This window comes from Morone saxatilis, unplaced genomic scaffold, assembly GCF_004916995.1.
Source record: "Morone saxatilis isolate NCDOM2014 unplaced genomic scaffold, NCSU_SB_2.0 Contig18, whole genome shotgun sequence".
Taxonomy (NCBI): domain Eukaryota; kingdom Metazoa; phylum Chordata; class Actinopteri; family Moronidae; genus Morone; species Morone saxatilis.
The window spans coordinates 18,646,228-18,665,218 of record NW_023339740.1 but is presented as its reverse complement, the minus strand read 5'-3'; the positions used below and the strand labels follow the sequence as shown (position 1 = coordinate 18,665,218).

The window sequence follows — 18,991 nt, the reverse complement described above, 5'->3', positions numbered from 1 at the left end:
CGTAGCCCTGGGGCATGGGCTGGGTTCCATAACCCGGCTGCACTGGTACGGGCTGGTAGGGTGGATACTGGGCCCCCTGGTAGGACTGAGGCTGTGCAGGTGTTGCAGTTGGTTGCTGGGGGTACTGCTGAGGAGCGGTGGTGACCACTGTGGTGTGGGTGGTGGTAGCTATTACAGCTGTAACGTAACACAGAAACAGATGACAAATACAGTTAATTATCTGTGTAGGCTTTTCAATCAGTTTCAGTTTAAGTGGGGGAGTACAGCGATGGGAGGAATTGTTGAGCAAGGAAAAAAAGGAGGAAGGACAAAACTAAAACTAGCTTTGACCAACAAAAGCTAGTCTGGTCTGAGCTGATTGTTTGGCGAACCAGAAAAACATCTTCTAATGCTAGCTCAAAAATAATAATAATAATAATAATAATAATAATAATAATAATAATAAATTTATTTGTATAGCATGTTTCAACAGGCAGACATGACAAATGCTTCGCTAAGAGTTTGTTCCACAAATATGCAACAATTCTTAACTTAGACATCACTTCTATCTGACTCTGCAAACCCGGCAGTGACACAAACAAAACTGAGCAGAAATAAATCCTAGTAAGTTAACTTTTAACAAATTGTCCTGTCATATTAATTATATATTACATATATATTAAAATTATAACATTAATTTTACTTAATTTGCTGTCACAGAAACTACTATACATGCTTTTTAATTTTACACTGGAGGACTCAAATGTGTCATTTGAAAGGATGACATGCAGACAATATTCATATATATATATATTCATGCTGAAAAAAGTGCACCACCTGTGCTTTTTTATTCCAAGTTACACAAAGTACTTAATCTATATTTTTATTAATATTCTCATCAAAGGGGACTAAACTTGACTAGTAAAGGACAATGCTCTTGTAACCAAAGACATGATATAATTTATGATAAAGTGTCAAGTCTCTATCAATGTGTGTGTGTGTGTGTGTGTGTGTGTGCGTGCACGCAGGGACTATCAATGTTTCCAGGCCCAAGTGTTTCCACAAGTCTAAACCACTATGTGAAATTGTGTGTGCGTGTGTGTGTGTGTGTGTGTGTGTGTGTCTCACTCTCCCACCATGTGTTTTTTTTTTTCTTTCTAAGAGACAGGGAGTCATCACAACAACTTCCTGTAAATGATGTGAGATGGTCTCGAGTTTTCCCCCACTGTGGTTGTCGTGGAAACAATGAGTCACAAGAGGTGGAGCTCTGACATTCCTGGATGTGATCCCAAAATGCAACAGCCCGAGTTGGGGAGTCCACATTCCTCCTCGTGACTTAGCCTACTGATCTCCGCCAGAGTTGAGTTGCCACATGGAACAACCAACCTGAACATGCTGGCTGAGAAGACCAAACTGACAGGAAACGCAAGAATGTAGCATTTGCAACAGTGAACATGCTTGAGTGTCAACACACACACACTCACGCACACAAACACACACCCACAAATCAGGTGCTTTCCTCCACTGTGGGGAATTCATTTAAGAAGCGGGTTAAAGGGTGGACACGAATAGATAAGTGATATCTAGTCTAAGCTCTGGGAAGAGAAGACAAAAGAAGAAATCTGGCAGCAGAAATAATGGGTTGAAGGCAAAAAGGACATCAGAGACAGAATTAAATCCCACCCTGCTGTAATGGAGAGAACAGAGGATGCAGGCTGTTTTGACTCTGATTTCACAAAGCTCGTAAAAAAAATAAGGCGTGGAAATCCACATGCCAAGGCAGGGCTCCAGACTGCAACCATTTGAGAGTGTGCCACTTACAGTTTTACATGGATGCATTTGCGGGAGTAATCCCATCTGGGAGAACCATCCTGAAACGTGGATCTGCAGAGCCAAAGAGTTCCCGGAAGTTCTAGACGTACAATTTTTAAATGTACGCATTTGCGAGTGTAAATGACAGACGGTAACTACTGTTGTAAGAGTAGCAAAGCTCATTTGAGCAGCAGGTCAGTGTGCGTGGTGGGTGTGTGGTTGAGCAAGTGAGAGAACGAGCAGCAGAAAGCGGCGGTGAATGCGAGGGGAGGAAAAGGTTAGCAGTGAAGTTGTCTTGTGGCAGTAAATGTACAGCGAAGGTTACAGTTTCACCAAGAATGAACACCGCAGCTCTTTAACACCCAAGACGTTTCGTGCTACTGGGTGAAAGTAAAGTGAGTTAGCCCAAAAGTCAGCAACGACTTCGGCCCCTTAACGAAAACAAAGGCTCCCCTGTGCTTCCCAAACACAGTCTGGAATCCATGTAGAGAGACGGTTAGAGCTCACCCTCATCTAAACATGCTGGTTATACCTGACGAGGCGTCAGCTAATTGATACTGTTATTAATAAGCTAACGTGTGTCATCCTACCCTTTCTAATACAGTTCAGGGTCTTAATGCAGGTCGCTGTTCAGTAAGAACCACTGGTAAGTAGGGTAACATCCCTACTGCAGGTTATAGTATTATCTCATTATATCTGTGTGACTGTCAGATCCCCCATAATTACTTCTCATATATATAATAGACTGCTTTGCATTTAACTTCATGTTAAAGCTATAAGATGTAACAGTTCCACACAGAACCTCTAGACCTGTGTTATATATTTTGTTGAGTTGTGTTCTTACATTATCCCAAATATTTCCAACATTCAAACCAGGAGAAATCTGGAACTTCATTTTCAGGTAACGGTGCGTTTCCTTTCCTGCCTCTAGCTGCTATAACGCCTGGGTAACTCCCATGATCCTATGACACTTCATGACATCATCTTGTTATTGTTTTGATGTGAGCGAGTGCCCCACCGGCAAAAATGACATATTGTACGTTCAAATTATTCCTAATTTACCTCTGTCACAGTACAGCTCTGATCAGCTGTTGTGTAATTAATATTTAATATTTTCCAACTGGGTCCTACCACTCCAAAAGCACTACTGATTTTGACAAACTTTTTTATTTATTTGTCTGCCTCTGACAGCAGGACCTTAAAGCCGGCACTGTGAAATTCTTCTTCTCACTCTTGGTAATATTTTTGTCAAGGAAACGTCCCCTCACACTGAGTGGAACAGGCACCTTATATGGCAATTTTTACTTTGTTTTTAATGGAAATTATGTAAATAAAGCTTTACAATGTATCCCTAGCTCCAAACAGCAATTATGACTGATAACTACACTGACTCACCAACCTGTGGGATACACTGCTCACCACAGGAGACTATTAAAAAAAAAAAAACTTCCATGGCATGCCGAAAGCTTCAGAGCTCCGGACGGGGTTTACTTCACAAAAGGAAGCACATCTTTGTAACTGCTGTCAGTGTCACATATCTGTTGCATATTATTGAGGTTTGGGGAATGTTGGACCAGTTTGCACTCTGTCTCTCACAGTCTGTGTTATTACTAAGACCAAGCCTTTGCAGTAATGAAAGTCATGTGGTGGGTGGGCCAACAGTCCTCAAATAAGTCCCCTGATGTTGTTTTGAAAACTAGACAAACACTCCAACAAACTGGAAACCAAGAGTCTGATTTCTTCATTAAAACAACCTAGCCCAAAAAAATAATCAGGCACTGCATTTTACGTAGTGTGAGAAGCTGTCAACAGCAAGTCAGCAAGAGGTGGTTGTCTGCAGGAAACCAACACATGTGCAGCTACATGTTGCAGAAGCAACAGCATTTGGTTACATGCTGTTAATATTGCCTCCAACTAATACGGATACCTGGTCACTGCTTAGAGCTTGTGCGTTAGGGAAACATTGTTTTAAAATTGCCCAGGGCAGAAATTTTAGTTGCAGTGGTAGTTGAAATTTAGTTTTATTACCAGTTAATCTGACAATTATTTTCATAAAATGACAATAAATTGTGAAAATATTACAGGTACAGAGTCATTTGTCTGTAAAAAACAACAACAACAACTATTTTTGCTGCTCGACTAACAGATTTATCGACTGATCATTTCAGCTCTAAAATTCTAATTTGATGAAGATGCCACTGATTACGAACTCTCAAAGACATCCACTACAGTGAACACTGGTTACTGGTAGTGGCATCAATGAATAAGTAATGGGATACCATTGTCTATTGATTCAGGTGGATAGTTTGATATTTTATCTTCCACAATATAGAGAGGAGGTAAAATCAAGCAATAAGCATCAGTGATACAAATATAAACTTAACATGTATGATGTGTGGGTGGTTACAGCTTTCATAAACTGGCTCCACTCTGACAACATCTCCATTCACAGGACTGATCCAATCTATGCATCATATCACAGCAACTTTAAGAGTGGACACTATAGATAAAATCCTCGATGACAGTATCTGTAATTTTATCATAGTACATTTTCTGAAAAATCAATTAATGGTTAAAATAGCCAGATGGGAACATCTTTTTTTGGCTAATCCAGTGAATCAAAATGCCTTACAGATCAGTGTACTCCACTGCATTGATGCAGTTACTTTCCCTTTTCTTTTGCACCCATTTAAGTTTCTGTTTATCTTAACACCTGTTCAACCACTTGTGCGCTAACCTGCTGTTCAGGTAGCACCAGGATGTGAACTTATCAGGAATCGGATGGTGAAATCATAAATAGTACAACCAGACATATTAAAGGGATAGATATGGTATAAACAGTATGGCAAAAACATATCTGACGTTAGACAAAACCTGTATCATCTGCTGATATAAAGTCATACTGCACACACATGCTGCCAGTGAGTAACTCATGCCACCTCATGATGAAAAGGGTTGAACTACTCTTTTATGAACTTTTTTGTAACCTGATAGTTATTTAAGCAACGTTGGACTGTTCACATACTGTGAGGTAGCACCATAGTTACGACTGTCTGCAGAAGAGGAACTTAAGGCTTTACTGATTTAAAAATGTCAAAATGTTGCAGAAAGAAAAGCAATGTGTTTCTTCACAAGTAGTCACGCTGAAATATGTTCACATGCTGAGGATATAGTTACTAAATATGGAGACTATTAGGTGTGGACAAGGCAGTCAAACTATCTGTCAGCTTCTTTCCTCAGGCTGGAAGACTGTTCAATTCCTCTACAACAATGCATCATACAAATTAGTATTATTTTTATGACTCAATCAATTTTTATTTTGTTTTTAAAAGTAGCATACAGGGATCTTTACCTTGAATTCCTTGTGTCGTAAATGATAATAAAATAACCTTGAATCCTTAAAAAACAACATCACCAACAACAATGAGCAGTATTAACTGTTAGTGGAGGGCTACTTACGTCGTGGCTTGCGGCACATCTTGTACAGGCAGCAGCAGGGACAGACACAGCAGCAGATGAAGATGAGCAAACAGGTCACAAGGCCACCAATACCAAGGATCATGGGCATTGGTGAACTTCTATAGCCAAAATCATCACTAAAAAAGAAACAGAGAAGAAATTGTGCCAAACAATATTTATTCTGCTATTACCTTAAAAAAAAAAAAAAACAATATCTGTCACAACAACTAATGGAAAACACAAATTCGGTCTGTACCCGACTCAGAATTTCAGTCAAATCAGATTTGGCTGTTAAATACAAAATATTTGACTAGTGTCTTTTTTTCAGCCCCACACTAAACTTCTATATAAGCCTACGAGTCTCCTGTTAAACGTAAAGACTCACACCATGCCTTACTTTATCCTCTCTGATGGGAAAACATCAGATTTCCACACAGTCAAAGAAAGTAAAAGTTTGTCCAGTTATAAAATCCCAATGCACCACAGAGCGTCTTCAATCACAGTTAATGTGTGGCTCGTGGTCTTTTTGAGAGGTTACAGTCTGCCACGTAATGTGATGCAGCTAAAGATCAAGGGTGTCAAGATTTGACTGACACGCAAGCCAACTTGGGGTATTCCCGACTCATGACTCGAACCATTGTTTCTTTGGGGGGGGCCAGCTATCATAAATACAGATTATTGCCCCGTTGTCCATCTGCCCTTTTGTTTCTAAAATATTTTTAGCACAGTAGCACCCCACAGCTTCAAGCTGGTGGTCGTGCACAGGAAGTCACTACTTCCTGTTGCGCAGTCACTGTGCAACAGGCCGCAACAGCACATTTCTACAGTGATCACACAGGAACAAAGAGAAAAACTCAAAAGAAACCACTTAAACTAATTCTGTCTAATCATCTAACATGGAAATTTAAACTCTCAATGTCAACTATAGGTTGAGACAATTTATAATTTATTACAGAATAAAACAGAATAGAATACCAGTCATCTTGTTCATCCTTAGAAAAACGCCAGAAACTATCCTGACAGCAGTATCTGTTATAGCAGGAACCACAGCAAAATCCTATCCTGCATGTCTGGCTTGAGTGGTATTGGCTTAATGTATCTCTGTAGGAGTCACAGTCCTGGCTCCCCGCTGTAACAGAGCAGAGACAGACAGGAGACAGGAGACAGGAAAAGGTTAGTCTTTCTACCACTGAAGACAAAGCTGCAAAGGCAATTTAACTGTAAAGCACAAAGGGAGCTGGATGAAACACACATGCCACGTATAAAAGGCTTCACTCCATTATGAGTTTATGTATTAGCTCGATGGTCTAGAATAATGATTAGGTGATTCATCGATTTGTTAATGGAGAAAAAAACTCCTCTGTATCTATTTTTAAATAATTGTTTTATTAATTTTAAGCAAAAGCTCACTACTTTGGTCTTCTTTAATGTGAGGATTTGCTGCTTCATTTAATCTTGTGTTGAATATCTTTGGGGGTTTTTTGGACTGTTGGTCTGACAAAAAAATAATTGTAATAAGCTATTTACACTTTCACTTTTTTAATCGACAACATTAGTTATAGCTTTAGAGAATAAACCCTATAGTTGCAGCTATACAATACAATACAACTGATATGGTAAACATGAAAAATAAAAACATCTCCCTGACAACAGAACAATATCTAACTTTAATTAGTGCTTTCAAAACCTGCTGAAAGTAAAGCAGTGTAATACAGCAGTTCTGCATTAAATACGACATTAATAAACGTTATAGCGCACACTGTATATATATATTAATGGTCATTTTATCGCGTTAGATGTGTTTAAGATATTTAATCCAGCCTCGTTTACCAATGAGGGTAATTTAGTTGGCATTAGAGATCTTCATCTTGACAAATACTGAAAGTGATAAAGGGTTTTTCACGGAGAGACTCTTCTGACAACTTTATTTATATATAAAGTGATCGAATTATAGCAACAGAGCAGAGGAAAGAGTAAACAAAGCCTGGCTACTAGTTGGGCAGCGTTGTCAACCAATGTCGACCATGACATTGTACAATAGAGCAACTAAATCATGCAGTTGGTCTCCCTTTAGCCAACAGATGCTAGCAGCTATTTAGACGTTAACATTAAAAACATGGTGGGGGGAAGCCGACGTCACTGGCATCGCCCCGCAGTCAGTGTGCTCGAGCCCCCGGTTGCTAACGTAAGGTGGCAACGGCGAACGTTCAAAACACGCAGTAAACGCCAACCACCACACAAAAAGGGACATTTACCAATTAAAAATAAAAACTCACCAGACACACAAGGGGCCAGGGTCACGCACAGAGCCAACACAACAACGCTGGGCAGGCCAGACGCCATGGCTACTTCTAGACTCCCGGATTGAGTCAGGAAACAGTAGACATCTGCGGGAAACCGTCTCCTCCTCTCTGCCGTCGGAGCCCAACTGCTGCGAAGATCGTCTACAAACACAGTCGCTTCACTCAGGCGAAGTTCCGCCCATCCTTTTTGTCATGTGTTTTTTTTTTTCTCTCCACCCTCTTGTCTTGGAAGTTTAGACAGTATACTAAATCAATTTGTCCATAGAGTTACTGGATGTAGTATCACTGCCCCTGACGATAATTTCAGGATTAACAAAGCATGCTAGACTAGGTTAGTTTAACCCCTGTCAACTCCATCTAGACCAGTGGTTCCCGACATTTTTCCTGAAGGGACCCCTTTTCTATCATTGAGTACACCGACGACCCCTGACTAAGTGATTGTATGTTTATTACATATTATATTTAATGCATAAAGGACAACTAATAAACTGTACAATTAACCCCAATTCTGAACACAATAATTGCAGGAAGTTTGTAATAAAACGAGAGATTTTGATGAAGTTTGAGCAGATTATTTTGTGTGAATATTGATCAGAGATTAGTTTTCCTCATATTTTTCATACAATTATTTTTCTGTAACAATCAAATATATTTAATAGGCTTCTTGACAGAATCATAAATGTGATTGTTTGGGATTTAATCTGCATATATCTCCACATGCCATCCTCTTGCTTCTCCATGAATATTCTTTTAGATCTGCCCCTGATTTTTGAGCATAAGACTTTTACTTAGGGTTTTAGGTAGGCCTAACTTTTCTAAAAAAACTACTTTTTGTCATATTTGTCAGATAATCTGTGAAAACCATCCTAATGGCATTTTTCTTGGCTCTGAGTGGTTGTTTTTGTTCAGGCGTGGTGGATTCTGTATTTCAGGGTGAGCCAGAGAACCTGTTCAATTGCAGATTATCTGTTTCATGTTCAGGATATAGTGAAAGTTTCAGCAAATATGACAGAAAGTTATTATACATTTAGCAACATACACCATTACAGTGTCATCAAATAATCAAATAATAAAGGGTAAAACTATATTTTACCTCCGGGCTTCTCTACAAAATGAGTTAAGATTATCTAAAAATGCAGCGGTCTCTGAGGGACAGCTGCCCAGTTTGGCTGGTGGGGTTAATAATTGGTCTTTGCCTGAGGCGACGTCTCTTCATATTGCTGGTTTTATCAGTCCAAAACTCAAAGATACTGTATTCAACCAACTGGAACCAATAATTTTCAGAATTTACTTGATAAATAACTTAAACAATAAATTAATTTTTTTTTAAATGTTGACATTAAAATTGCTGTCGATTGACTAATACGTTTAATGAAGTGAAAACAAAATGAGTCTGACAATGATCAACAATGACATATTCAACAATGACATCTGTGGTAACAGGAAATAGAAAGAATAAGACATCTTAGTTTTTCACCCTCTCAATAGACCATAGGACTCCCCCACCATATCCTTTGGTTTGAATGGGTGCTGTGAGCTGCACTTAGTTATGTGTGTGGTTGGTAAAGAGCCTGAAAATAATACAAGAAGTGCATCCAGATGCTGATGGCGGTCTGATGTATTTCTGGTTGAGCTTCAAAAAGCACCTCCTTAATTTTAATGTGACCTGTCATTTCTGTTACCGACATAAAATGAATGTTTTACAGTGGTTAGTTTGAATAGTAATTATTATGCTTGATCTCTGATTGCTCTCGATATATATTCATCTGTGGATAAGATACTGTTCTGAGAGGAAGTGACAGACAACACTGTGGTTAACACATGAGCTGCAGCGGAGGCACAGATCCTCATAAATCTCAACAGTGTTTCTGATCTCTTGAGGGCACTGCATGGCGGAATAAGTATTAAGATTTTATTTTATTCTTTGGGACTCTATTTGTTTTATTTATTTATTTTAAGGTAGCATAAAGTGAACTATATCTAAATTTCATTCTACAACCTTGTTTGTGAATGATAATAAAATATCACTAAATATCACAATGTGAAAATACAAGTAAAAATGCATTTAAAATGCTAAAGTAAAGTAAAACTATCAAGAATAAGTACCCAAAATGGAGCACAGTGCCTCATGTCATTGTTCAGTAATGTTTATTTAGCATTTAAGATCCAGGTGGAGAATTTTATGGGTGGGTAGTTTAATCTATAACAGTGCATCATATTAAATAAATTGATCGGTTTTATTGGAACTAGCTGTCAGACAAATGTAATGGAGTACAAACTGCAGTATTTCGCTCTAACACTAGATTCTAGTGGAAGGAAGCATAAAATCTAAATACTCAAGTAACACAAAACTGTGCTTAAGAACAACACATGAGAAAAAAAACTTTACACCCCCTGCTGTCAGCTTTTAGACAGCATGTGAAAAGTCCAGTCCTGCAGGTAAAACTTTATAGCAAACAGAGCTAGAGCCTAAAGTGATCAGTAGAGGGCAGCAAAAGACCACATCTGTCCATGCTTAGAAGGCGTAACATTAGGACTGGGTCTGAAGACTAAACACTTCCTTGACAGATTCAGATGTCATATAAAGACATTTTATAGATCAAATATGCAGTCAGAGTTATTTGCTTCCTTATTCAGATGGTTGTTCCCTTACCGAAGAAGGGCACTATCGAGGTTATAAACAACCTCAGGCCTGTGGCTTTGACCTACCTTGTGAGGAAGTCTACACAGTAGTTCATTAAAAAAACACATCATCGAGGCAGCAGACTCGCAATGGACCCACTCCAGTTTGCATACTGCGCAGGCAGAGGGGCTGACGATGCATCCATCATAGACACCATTCAAAAGTACCATTGGCTGTGGGTTGTGTCCTCTCACCCCTGCCCTTCATTTTCTACACTGTTGACTGCAGGTGTCAAAGTCTGTATTATATTGGTAATATATACTATTACATATTATCATATACTGTTATATACTAGTAGTGCATATTCAATTGCTATATTATGATTTGTAATATGATAGTTATAAGTATTTATGTAAGTCTGTTTTTGCATTATAACCTTAACAGTCGAGAGATTCACATTTCTTTGATGTTGTTATGTTTTTTTTTCTTCTTCCCCATTTGTATCAATGAAGGTAGACCATTACTGTATGAAAATAAAAACATCTCAGACAATTTCAACAAAACTCGAGCACTGATGATGACGGATAGGTAGATAATAAACCTGCAAATGGGTGTATACTGTTTATGTATATTGAGTTTTATGCTATTGTTTGATAAGATAAGATAAGATATTCCTTTAATAGGCCCACAATGGGGAATTCCAATCTTACAGCCAGCAAAGTGGATAGAGAAAAAAAACAGTATAAAGACAGTATAAAAACAGTATGAAAAAATTAATATACATATAATATAATATAATATAATTATAAACACTGACAAGAAAACAAAGAGTAAAAAACCACAACAGATAACACAATAACACAAATACTAGCAGCAGTTGCACATGGGCAATAGATTGCACAGTAATTATTGTCCCTTGAATGAATGCATTGAATGGACGCACTGTGGAAAATTCACATTTGGTTCCTCTGTTGCAAATTTTGTTTTTAATGGCTTGAAGTTCTTCCACAACCACACAAGCAAACACACAGAATATAGAATTTTTTTATATACAGTCTATATTCAAGAACCAGTTCAGTTTCAGTGTCTCTTTTTCAACACCAGAGGTCACATGTGCACAGGAAATCTACTCAACACAACTAAAGCATTTAATCTTGAGCTAGAATTCAAGAGAATGAATGTCAAGAATTGCATCCATTCAAAAACACTTTCCTGTATCAAAAGTGAGGCACACTACAGTTGAAGGAGCATTTTGAGATGCTACCTTTAACACAAAATTGACAGACATACATCAATGTCCTTGTGAATTAACAACCCCCTTTGAAAATATCAGTAACATCGATGAAAGCGTATCGATTTATAAACAATATATGTAGGCCAAAACATATTAATTACATCATTCAAACGCCTGCAGGGACACGACCCTACTTTAAGATGAGTGATCGCATGAGTCCCTCACACACGGGTGAATATCTCAAATGACCTCTGACGTAACACGACACGATCTCGCGAGATCTCGGCCCCGGGTTGAGCTCTTATAAGCGCCCGCTCGTCCTCGTCCTCTTCGTTCGTCCTCAGTGCAGGATAACGAAGCAGTCTCCCTCCTCTTGCTCCTGAATAAAAGGGGATTCCTCGCAGAGTTTCACGTTATCTTAGCGTCGCTGCTGCTATCCCGTCCACTACACGACAGATAAAAGAGGATTGCGCGACCACGTGTGAAGTTTTTTTTAAAAAGGTACGTTTTTTTTTTTGGTTTGTTTAAATTGCATCTCGTCCTCATCGATCTTCCACTTCTGGTTCTAGGTTAGCTTCTTCTTGCTAGCAGCCTAGCTAAGGTTAAGCTCGGCGCACCGGCGAGCACCACGAGCGACAGGCAGGGTGAGACTCCTACCTTATAGTATTCTTATTATTAAAATAATTTTTAGCTCTAACGTCGGAGACTAGACAAGTCGTGACTCTTCCTCTCGTAATGTTTAATAACCGGTCAATGCTCTTCGCGACTTACCATGCAACATAACGCCTCTTGAACGCGTGCAGACGAGTCAATGTGTCTGAAATGGTCACGTTTTGTAACGTGAAATAGTAGTTATAGTGTGTGTGTGTGTGTGTAATGTGTGTATGTATGTTATATTATGAAGGCGTGTGTGGGTAAAGTTGTTTTTAATCATGTGTGGTAAAATTATACAGTGCAAGCTAGGATACCGGAATTTCAAATGAGGGTTACAAAATCTGACAGCGTGATGTTTGCAGTGCAACACAAGAGGAGACTGATAAGCTGTATAGACATCCTACAGACTTCACTTTCCCTGTCCTCGGACCACAATGGGAGGAAAGTATGGGAGTGATTACTGTCTAGGAATGTGTAGACCTGGTTTCTACTGGGGGAAGGGTATGACACAGGCATAGACGTAAGCAGTGTAATGTTAGTTTTTACGCAATAGCATGTTTATTGCAATGACAGGATCAGACACCTGTAGCAGGGGTCCAAAACACCTCATCCAGCCGAACAGATGTGATTGTAAAATGAGGGTTTCATGTAAAAAAAAGACACCTGACACTGACTAATGTTCACAAAGATGTTTTAGGCTTCAGGGAGGCGCCCACGAAACATTTAAAGTGTAGATGATAGTATGTTGTGATAGTGGTTGAAAGCTTTGAGCTTAAAGGTCTGTTATTGACCTTGACGATAGAGCTTTGACAGAAAATTGTCAACATACGGGTAATGTGACCTTCAGCAGTAAACTGAGCAAACTTAACGCCTTTTTCTTTTTTTCCTGAAGTGTAATCTATCCCCGTCAGTAGTTTTGGTCACACAAAACACATCGAGATTTGCTTTGCACTACAAAAACACATTCAAACCCCCAGAAACAGTAAAGTCTCTCCTCAGCTGTAAAAGGACAGTTGCAACAGTTCACTGACCACGTTGAGAAGTTTCATAGGGAACTAAAGTATTCTCAACAGCTGTCATGCACAGGAAGAATAAACTGAAGCATTTAATGTGCTATTAATATGTAATTATTGTTGAGTTATAGTGTGTTTATGACACTGAAACTGTTTGAATTAATCTATTGTAGTTCAACTAAAAAGGGAAAAATATCATTTTGTGGTGCCTTCAAGCAAACACTTTGCAAAACCAGCTTTTTTTTTATCACATGTAAAGAAATATCTAAAACTGTCCATAGCAGAAGTTTCAATAAACTCTTGACTTTCTCCTTTAGACCTTCGGACAATCATAATCACCACTGCTGACAATGGATGTGATGTTGCGTCGCTGTCCGTTCCTCGCCCGGGTGCCCCAGGCCTTCTTCCAGCAGACCAAAAAGTCTCTGGTGGGGTACGCCCAGCGATGCCCCATCATGATGGAGCTGGCATCTAAACCCATGGCTCCATCAATGGCACGGGCCCTCTGCTCCTCCTCTTCCTCTTCCCACCAGAAGACTGAGGACACCGTGTCTGCCAGTGAAGGTGAGGAAGATGCTCATATCAAGTGAAATATCCCAGTTAATGCAATTACTGACTGAATTATTGCTGTGTGATATTTTTTATTGGTTGTTGGTATTGATATATATATTAACTCTATAACTTCTTTTGTTCACTTTTAGGCCCCAAGCAGGAATCCAAGCTCCCTGCTGGCCACCCTATGCCACCCTCAGGCCAGACGGTGGCCTCTAAATGCCCCTTCCTGGCTGCTGAGATGGGCCAGAAGAACAGCAGCGTGGTCCGCCAGGTCGGCATGGAGTTCCAGGAGGATGTTCAGGAAGTCCGCACTGTCCAGAAAGGTAAGATTTGTTTAGATTTTGATTAGACTGCATTGTTTGTGGGCAATCATTTTGTACATGACTTAATACAAATGTTTTTTGGTCCTTTTTTTTTTTATAGAAGTGTCCCCTGCCCAGTTGAAGAAGGGAAGCGGAGATGAGCAAACTAATCTAATGAAGACCCTCTTGAAACAGCGACCTAAAAGGGTCTCCCACCTCCTGCAGGACAACTTGCCAGCCAGCAGTAGGTTTACTTTAAGCACTCCTACTACTAGTTCAAATGGTAGAGTCATTTAATTACTGATTAGCCTTTTAGAAGTCAGTATGTTTTGGTCTTTTTGAGCAAGGCGAGCTGAGACTTTCATCATGTTCGGACGTTGCTTCATCCATTACAATGCAAGCCACATTAAGCAAGCCTCGTCTTCCTCTTCTGCCACAGTGTCCCGCTTCCATTACGACGACTTCCTTGATAAGAAGATCGTAGAGAAGAAGAGCGACCACACATATCGTGTGTTTAAGACTGTGAATCGTCTGGCCAGCGAGTTCCCCATGGCGGACGATTTCACGGGCTCCTTAGAGGACAAGAGGGAGGTGTCCGTTTGGTGCAGCAACGACTACCTGGGCATGAGTCGACACCCACGGGTGGTGCAATCCATTATGTGAGTATTGAAGGAGTTGTTTGTGTGGGTGGTGTGATTCATTCTCTTGGGTCTACACACACCTGTAGTAACACAAATGTTTTTCTTGAATGTCTGCGACTCCTGTTGATGCTTAGAAACTTAGAAAACTTGAGACGCAGCACATAATAATTGAATATCCCCATGAGTGATCCAGTCCATTGTTTGTGTGGGTGTAGAGTGTTAGTTGGCCATAGTTTACACTTAAACCTCAGTGGGGCCCAGTGAAGTGGAATGTTTTTCTTGTTCTCTTTTCAGCTTGTTCGATCTTGCCCAGGTCTCTGATTCCCTGTAACACCTTGTAGCAGCGCGTCACTTACTTGCAACTCTCCAGCTTAATTATTTATTTTTCCATATGTTCATCTTGTTGTCTGTTTCCAGGGATACTTTACGAAAGCATGGCTCAGGGGCAGGAGGCACCAGGAACATCTCTGGGACCAGTAAGTTCCACGTGGAACTGGAACAAGAACTAGCTGACCTTCACAACAAGGACGCTGCACTGCTCTTCACCTCCTGCTTTGTCGCCAATGACTCCACCCTCTTCACCCTCGCCAAGATGCTGCCTGGTAAACACAAATGGCTATATATTTCTAACGATCCAACATTAGTTAGTCAGTAATTCATGTGTGACAGTCGTGCTTTAATTTAAGTCACTTTGACTCCCACCTAAACTCTCATTCTCACTTCCTCTCTCTTGTGACCTATTTTAGGTTGTGAGATCTACTCTGATGCAGGCAATCACGCCTCAATGATCCAGGGTATCAGGAACAGCGGTGCTAAGAAATTCATTTTCCGCCACAATGACGTCGGCCATCTCCGAGAGCTTCTACAGAAGGGAGACCCCACAAAACCAAAGATCGTGGCCTTTGAAACTGTCCATTCCATGGATGGTTAGTTTGGGATTATCCTGATTTTTTTTTTTTTTTTTAATTTTTAAAAGCATTTATAAAGCACATTTATTACACAGTTGCTCATTAAAAATGTATCTCATAAATTAGCATTAGCTCATTAGTTGTTAAAATCACCTTTTGTTTCTGTACTTTTGCTAACGGCTTTTCTTTCTATCCATCTTTCTGTAAAACAGGTGCTGTGTGTCCGCTGGAGGAGATGTGCGATGTGGCCCATGAGTTTGGTGCCATTACCTTCGTAGACGAGGTCCATGCTGTGGGCCTGTACGGCGCCCGAGGAGGGGGCATCGGAGACAGGGATGGTGTCATGCACAAGATGGATATCATCTCAGGGACACTAGGTCAGCATATATTTTGATCTCTACTAATGACGATATTCTACTTAGCATCTTGACTCTGAAGCCATGCCAAAGTGTTCTTGAGCCATTCCGTGAAGCATTTACAGTCTTTCCATTCATATTTTGCTGTATTTCTTTTGTGTATATTTTTTTATGGAACGACTCCCAGCTAGTGGGAATCTTGTAGCTCTGTTTTGTTGTTATACTCAGGATCTGGCCTCATCTGTGTCACTCAATATGCCTGAGGGCTTAAAGAAGCTGGAGCAGCTCTGTTGTTGCTAGGAGACTGTGGGCTCTCATTGCACCCTTATTGAATTACTGTGTCGCTGTCATGCTGAGGGGGCAATTATTTCTAACTCAGAGCTTTACAGCCTCTACCTGTGGTGCTGCCATTTCAGAAACTAGTTTGTGCGATTCACAGGGGTGGATTTAGCAAAGACCAGTGAGCGTAATGTAGTGACTGTAAACAAGATTTTTTGTTTAAAGAATACAAATTAAAGAATACCAACCTATGTGTCATATCCTCTTCCAGGGAAGGCCTTTGGCTGTGTGGGCGGCTACATCGCGAGTACCGCTGCTCTGGTGGACACGGTGCGCTCCTACGCTGCTGGTTTCATCTTCACAACCTCTCTGCCACCAATGCTGTTAGCCGGAGCCAGGCAGTCGATCCAGGTTCTTAAAAGCCAGGAGGGCCGCACACTGAGACGTAAACACCAGCGCAACGTCAAGCTACTCAGACAAATGCTGATGGACTCTGGGCTACCCGTGGTGCACTGCCCCAGCCACATCATCCCAGTCCGGGTAATTTATTATTTATTATCTAATGATATGAGTTATGATGCACATGATATAAACAGCCCCAATTAAAAGTGGTCCTTGGTTGGGGTGCCCAGATAGAGGCTGGTAGAGCTGGTGCCCCATGTACCAAGGCTGAGTCTTGCTGCAGCAGCCCTCAGCTCTTCAGCTCTCAATTAAAGGCAATAAAAGCCCCCCGCAATATAAAAAAACTATTTTAATTAAAAGAATAGTCCATAGCTCCACTCTAATGCCCACGTGTGTCTCTTTTATTATTTCTAGGTATCAGACGCTGAGAAAAACACAGAGGTGTGTGACATCATGATGAGTCGCCACAACATCTATGTGCAGGCCATCAACTATCCAACGGTTGCCAGGGGAGACGAGCTTTTGCGTATCGCCCCAACGCCTCACCACACTCCTGAGATGATGAAATACTTTGTTGGTAAGAAGAGCTAGTAGTATATTACACTTTAAGTTGAAGTTTATATGTTGGAGGTCAAATTTCCCCATCATTTGTACATTATCTGTGATTTATAAAAGTTAACTTGACCTCCCGTTTTTTCCCTTTTTACAGAGAGGCTGGAGCACACATGGAAGGAGGTCGGCCTGGACCTGAAGCCCCACTCGTCAGCAGAGTGTACCTTCTGCCAGCAGCCACTGCACTTTGAAGTGATGAGCGACCGCGAAAAGTCTTACTTCAGTGGTCTCAGCCACCCTATCTCAGCCTGCGCATAACACTAATCACTACTGCTGGCTAGAGACGGCACATACCCGCTCAACACCCATTCCCCTGTCACTGTCATAAAATGTATTAGCTATCTTTGATAAGTCCTCCTACACATTATTTAAAATAGTCTATGATCAGATGTTCTATATGCTCAGAATAAAATATGAGAAGAAAATAAATCTTGTTTGTCATTTCTTGTGTTTTATAAATCAAAGATGGATTTCCTAAGAAATATGAAGGGAAAATGCACATCTATACACATACAACCTTTGACTGCCTTATATTAAGTACTTTTGATCCTTTACAACAGCTGTCCTTTAGTAGTCTGTGCAAGGAAATATAAGTACAAGTGTTGCTGTTGACATAAGTACATGTCCTGAAATGGGCTAGCGATGCTGTAACAGCAAGCCGTATTCATTGAATGACCTAAGGGTAACTGACACCACATTATTTTGTGGTCACAATGAGGCAGATAAGTGACATTTAGTCATGTGCTTCTGACACTCACAGCCAGAATGTTTACTGAATGGTCTTGTAAGGCTACAAAAATGGGTCACAACAATTGGTCTGGGTCAGTAATTGAAAAGGCAAAACTTTTATACTACTGGTGACTGTGTGAGTAACCTATTTATTTTGATCCACTGGCCTACTTGTGCTTGTGAGAAATGTAGGACATTGAAAAAGATTGTTTTGTTTGGTACTGAGAAGCACCTGGAAGAGACAAATCTACAACTGCAACTGCTACCAAATTAATAATGAATGCATTTGATATTCAATTTGCTAAAACACATTCAGGTATAATAGATTTGTGTATATTACTGCGTCTGATACATTACGTTTGACGCATGTGGTCCCTATTTGAACAAATGAATATAACACACAAGAAGTCTTGTTTTTACATGCTTTATTCTCAGGGAGACTTTTGAAAAATAAAATATTAATCCAGGTTAGATGCAGTTTTGTGTATTTTACAATAATTTAAAATATAACAATGTTATTCAATGATAACAGATTGCACCACTGGGCTGTTTTATCAGGAGAAATCTGTGTTTGAGGGGGACCTACTAACCCACTGTCCTATGAATTCAAAAGGAGGTTACATACATGTTGCTGTGACACCCGGTGACTCGGAATCATAAAATAAAAGAAGTCACAATGGTCACAATGGTCACAGCACGTAACCACGCATCCTCAAGATCCCCATAAGCCCCAGATCCAGATCCCATTGCACCTACCACAGATGGCTCATGTTCACTGTGGTCAGATGTGACGTGAAACTGCTTCAGACTCACACACGCAGGCTGGACATATTATATTTATATTATATTATCAGGATCACTCTTATATCTCATATTATTTTGTCAAAGTTAGATTAGAACTGATGTATATATGTGAAGATCCATTGCTCTAATCACAATCTTGCATAGATGGTTTATTAAAACTGCTTCGCAAGCTCTCAGGTGTTGTAAAGGCCACTGTTGCTTCATAAGAGGCAAAATTACTCTTAAAATGGAAGTGAGAAATGTTACAATGAGTTGAGGTTCCCATTGCTTTATGATACTACTTTAAGATACTTCCACTTTTGAGTTGACCTTACACATATACGTGA

At 40.1% G+C, this 18,991-nt stretch overlaps 2 protein-coding genes across 2 annotated transcripts in view; one reads left to right on the top strand and one right to left on the bottom strand.

Annotated features, from left to right (window-relative positions):
- The window catches only part of LOC118328146 (protein shisa-4-like), a 15,034-nt gene extending 2,843 nt beyond the window's left edge, over window positions 1-12,191 (bottom strand). The window contains exons 1-6 of the mRNA XM_035661749.1: window positions 12,182-12,191; window positions 11,667-11,789; window positions 7,527-7,694; window positions 6,226-6,379; window positions 5,251-5,387; window positions 9-177 (exon numbers count right to left, since the gene is read on the bottom strand). Coding sequence (XP_035517642.1) covers window positions 9-177; window positions 5,251-5,387; window positions 6,226-6,379; window positions 7,527-7,694; window positions 11,667-11,789; window positions 12,182-12,191 — 761 coding nt within the window. The remainder of the gene's footprint in view (window positions 1-8; window positions 178-5,250; window positions 5,388-6,225; window positions 6,380-7,526; window positions 7,695-11,666; window positions 11,790-12,181) is intronic.
- On the top strand, window positions 11,733-17,561 carry alas1 (aminolevulinate, delta-, synthase 1). Its single transcript, XM_035662330.1, has 11 exons — window positions 11,733-11,911; window positions 13,395-13,641; window positions 13,779-13,955; window positions 14,056-14,178; window positions 14,374-14,593; window positions 14,993-15,177; window positions 15,322-15,501; window positions 15,696-15,860; window positions 16,390-16,658; window positions 16,935-17,097; window positions 17,230-17,561. Exons 2-11 carry the CDS (start codon window positions 13,428-13,430, stop codon window positions 17,388-17,390), a joined length of 1,857 nt encoding a protein of 618 aa, XP_035518223.1. The 5' UTR covers window positions 11,733-11,911; window positions 13,395-13,427; the 3' UTR covers window positions 17,391-17,561.
- The last annotated feature ends 1,430 nt before the right edge of the window (window positions 17,562-18,991 follow it).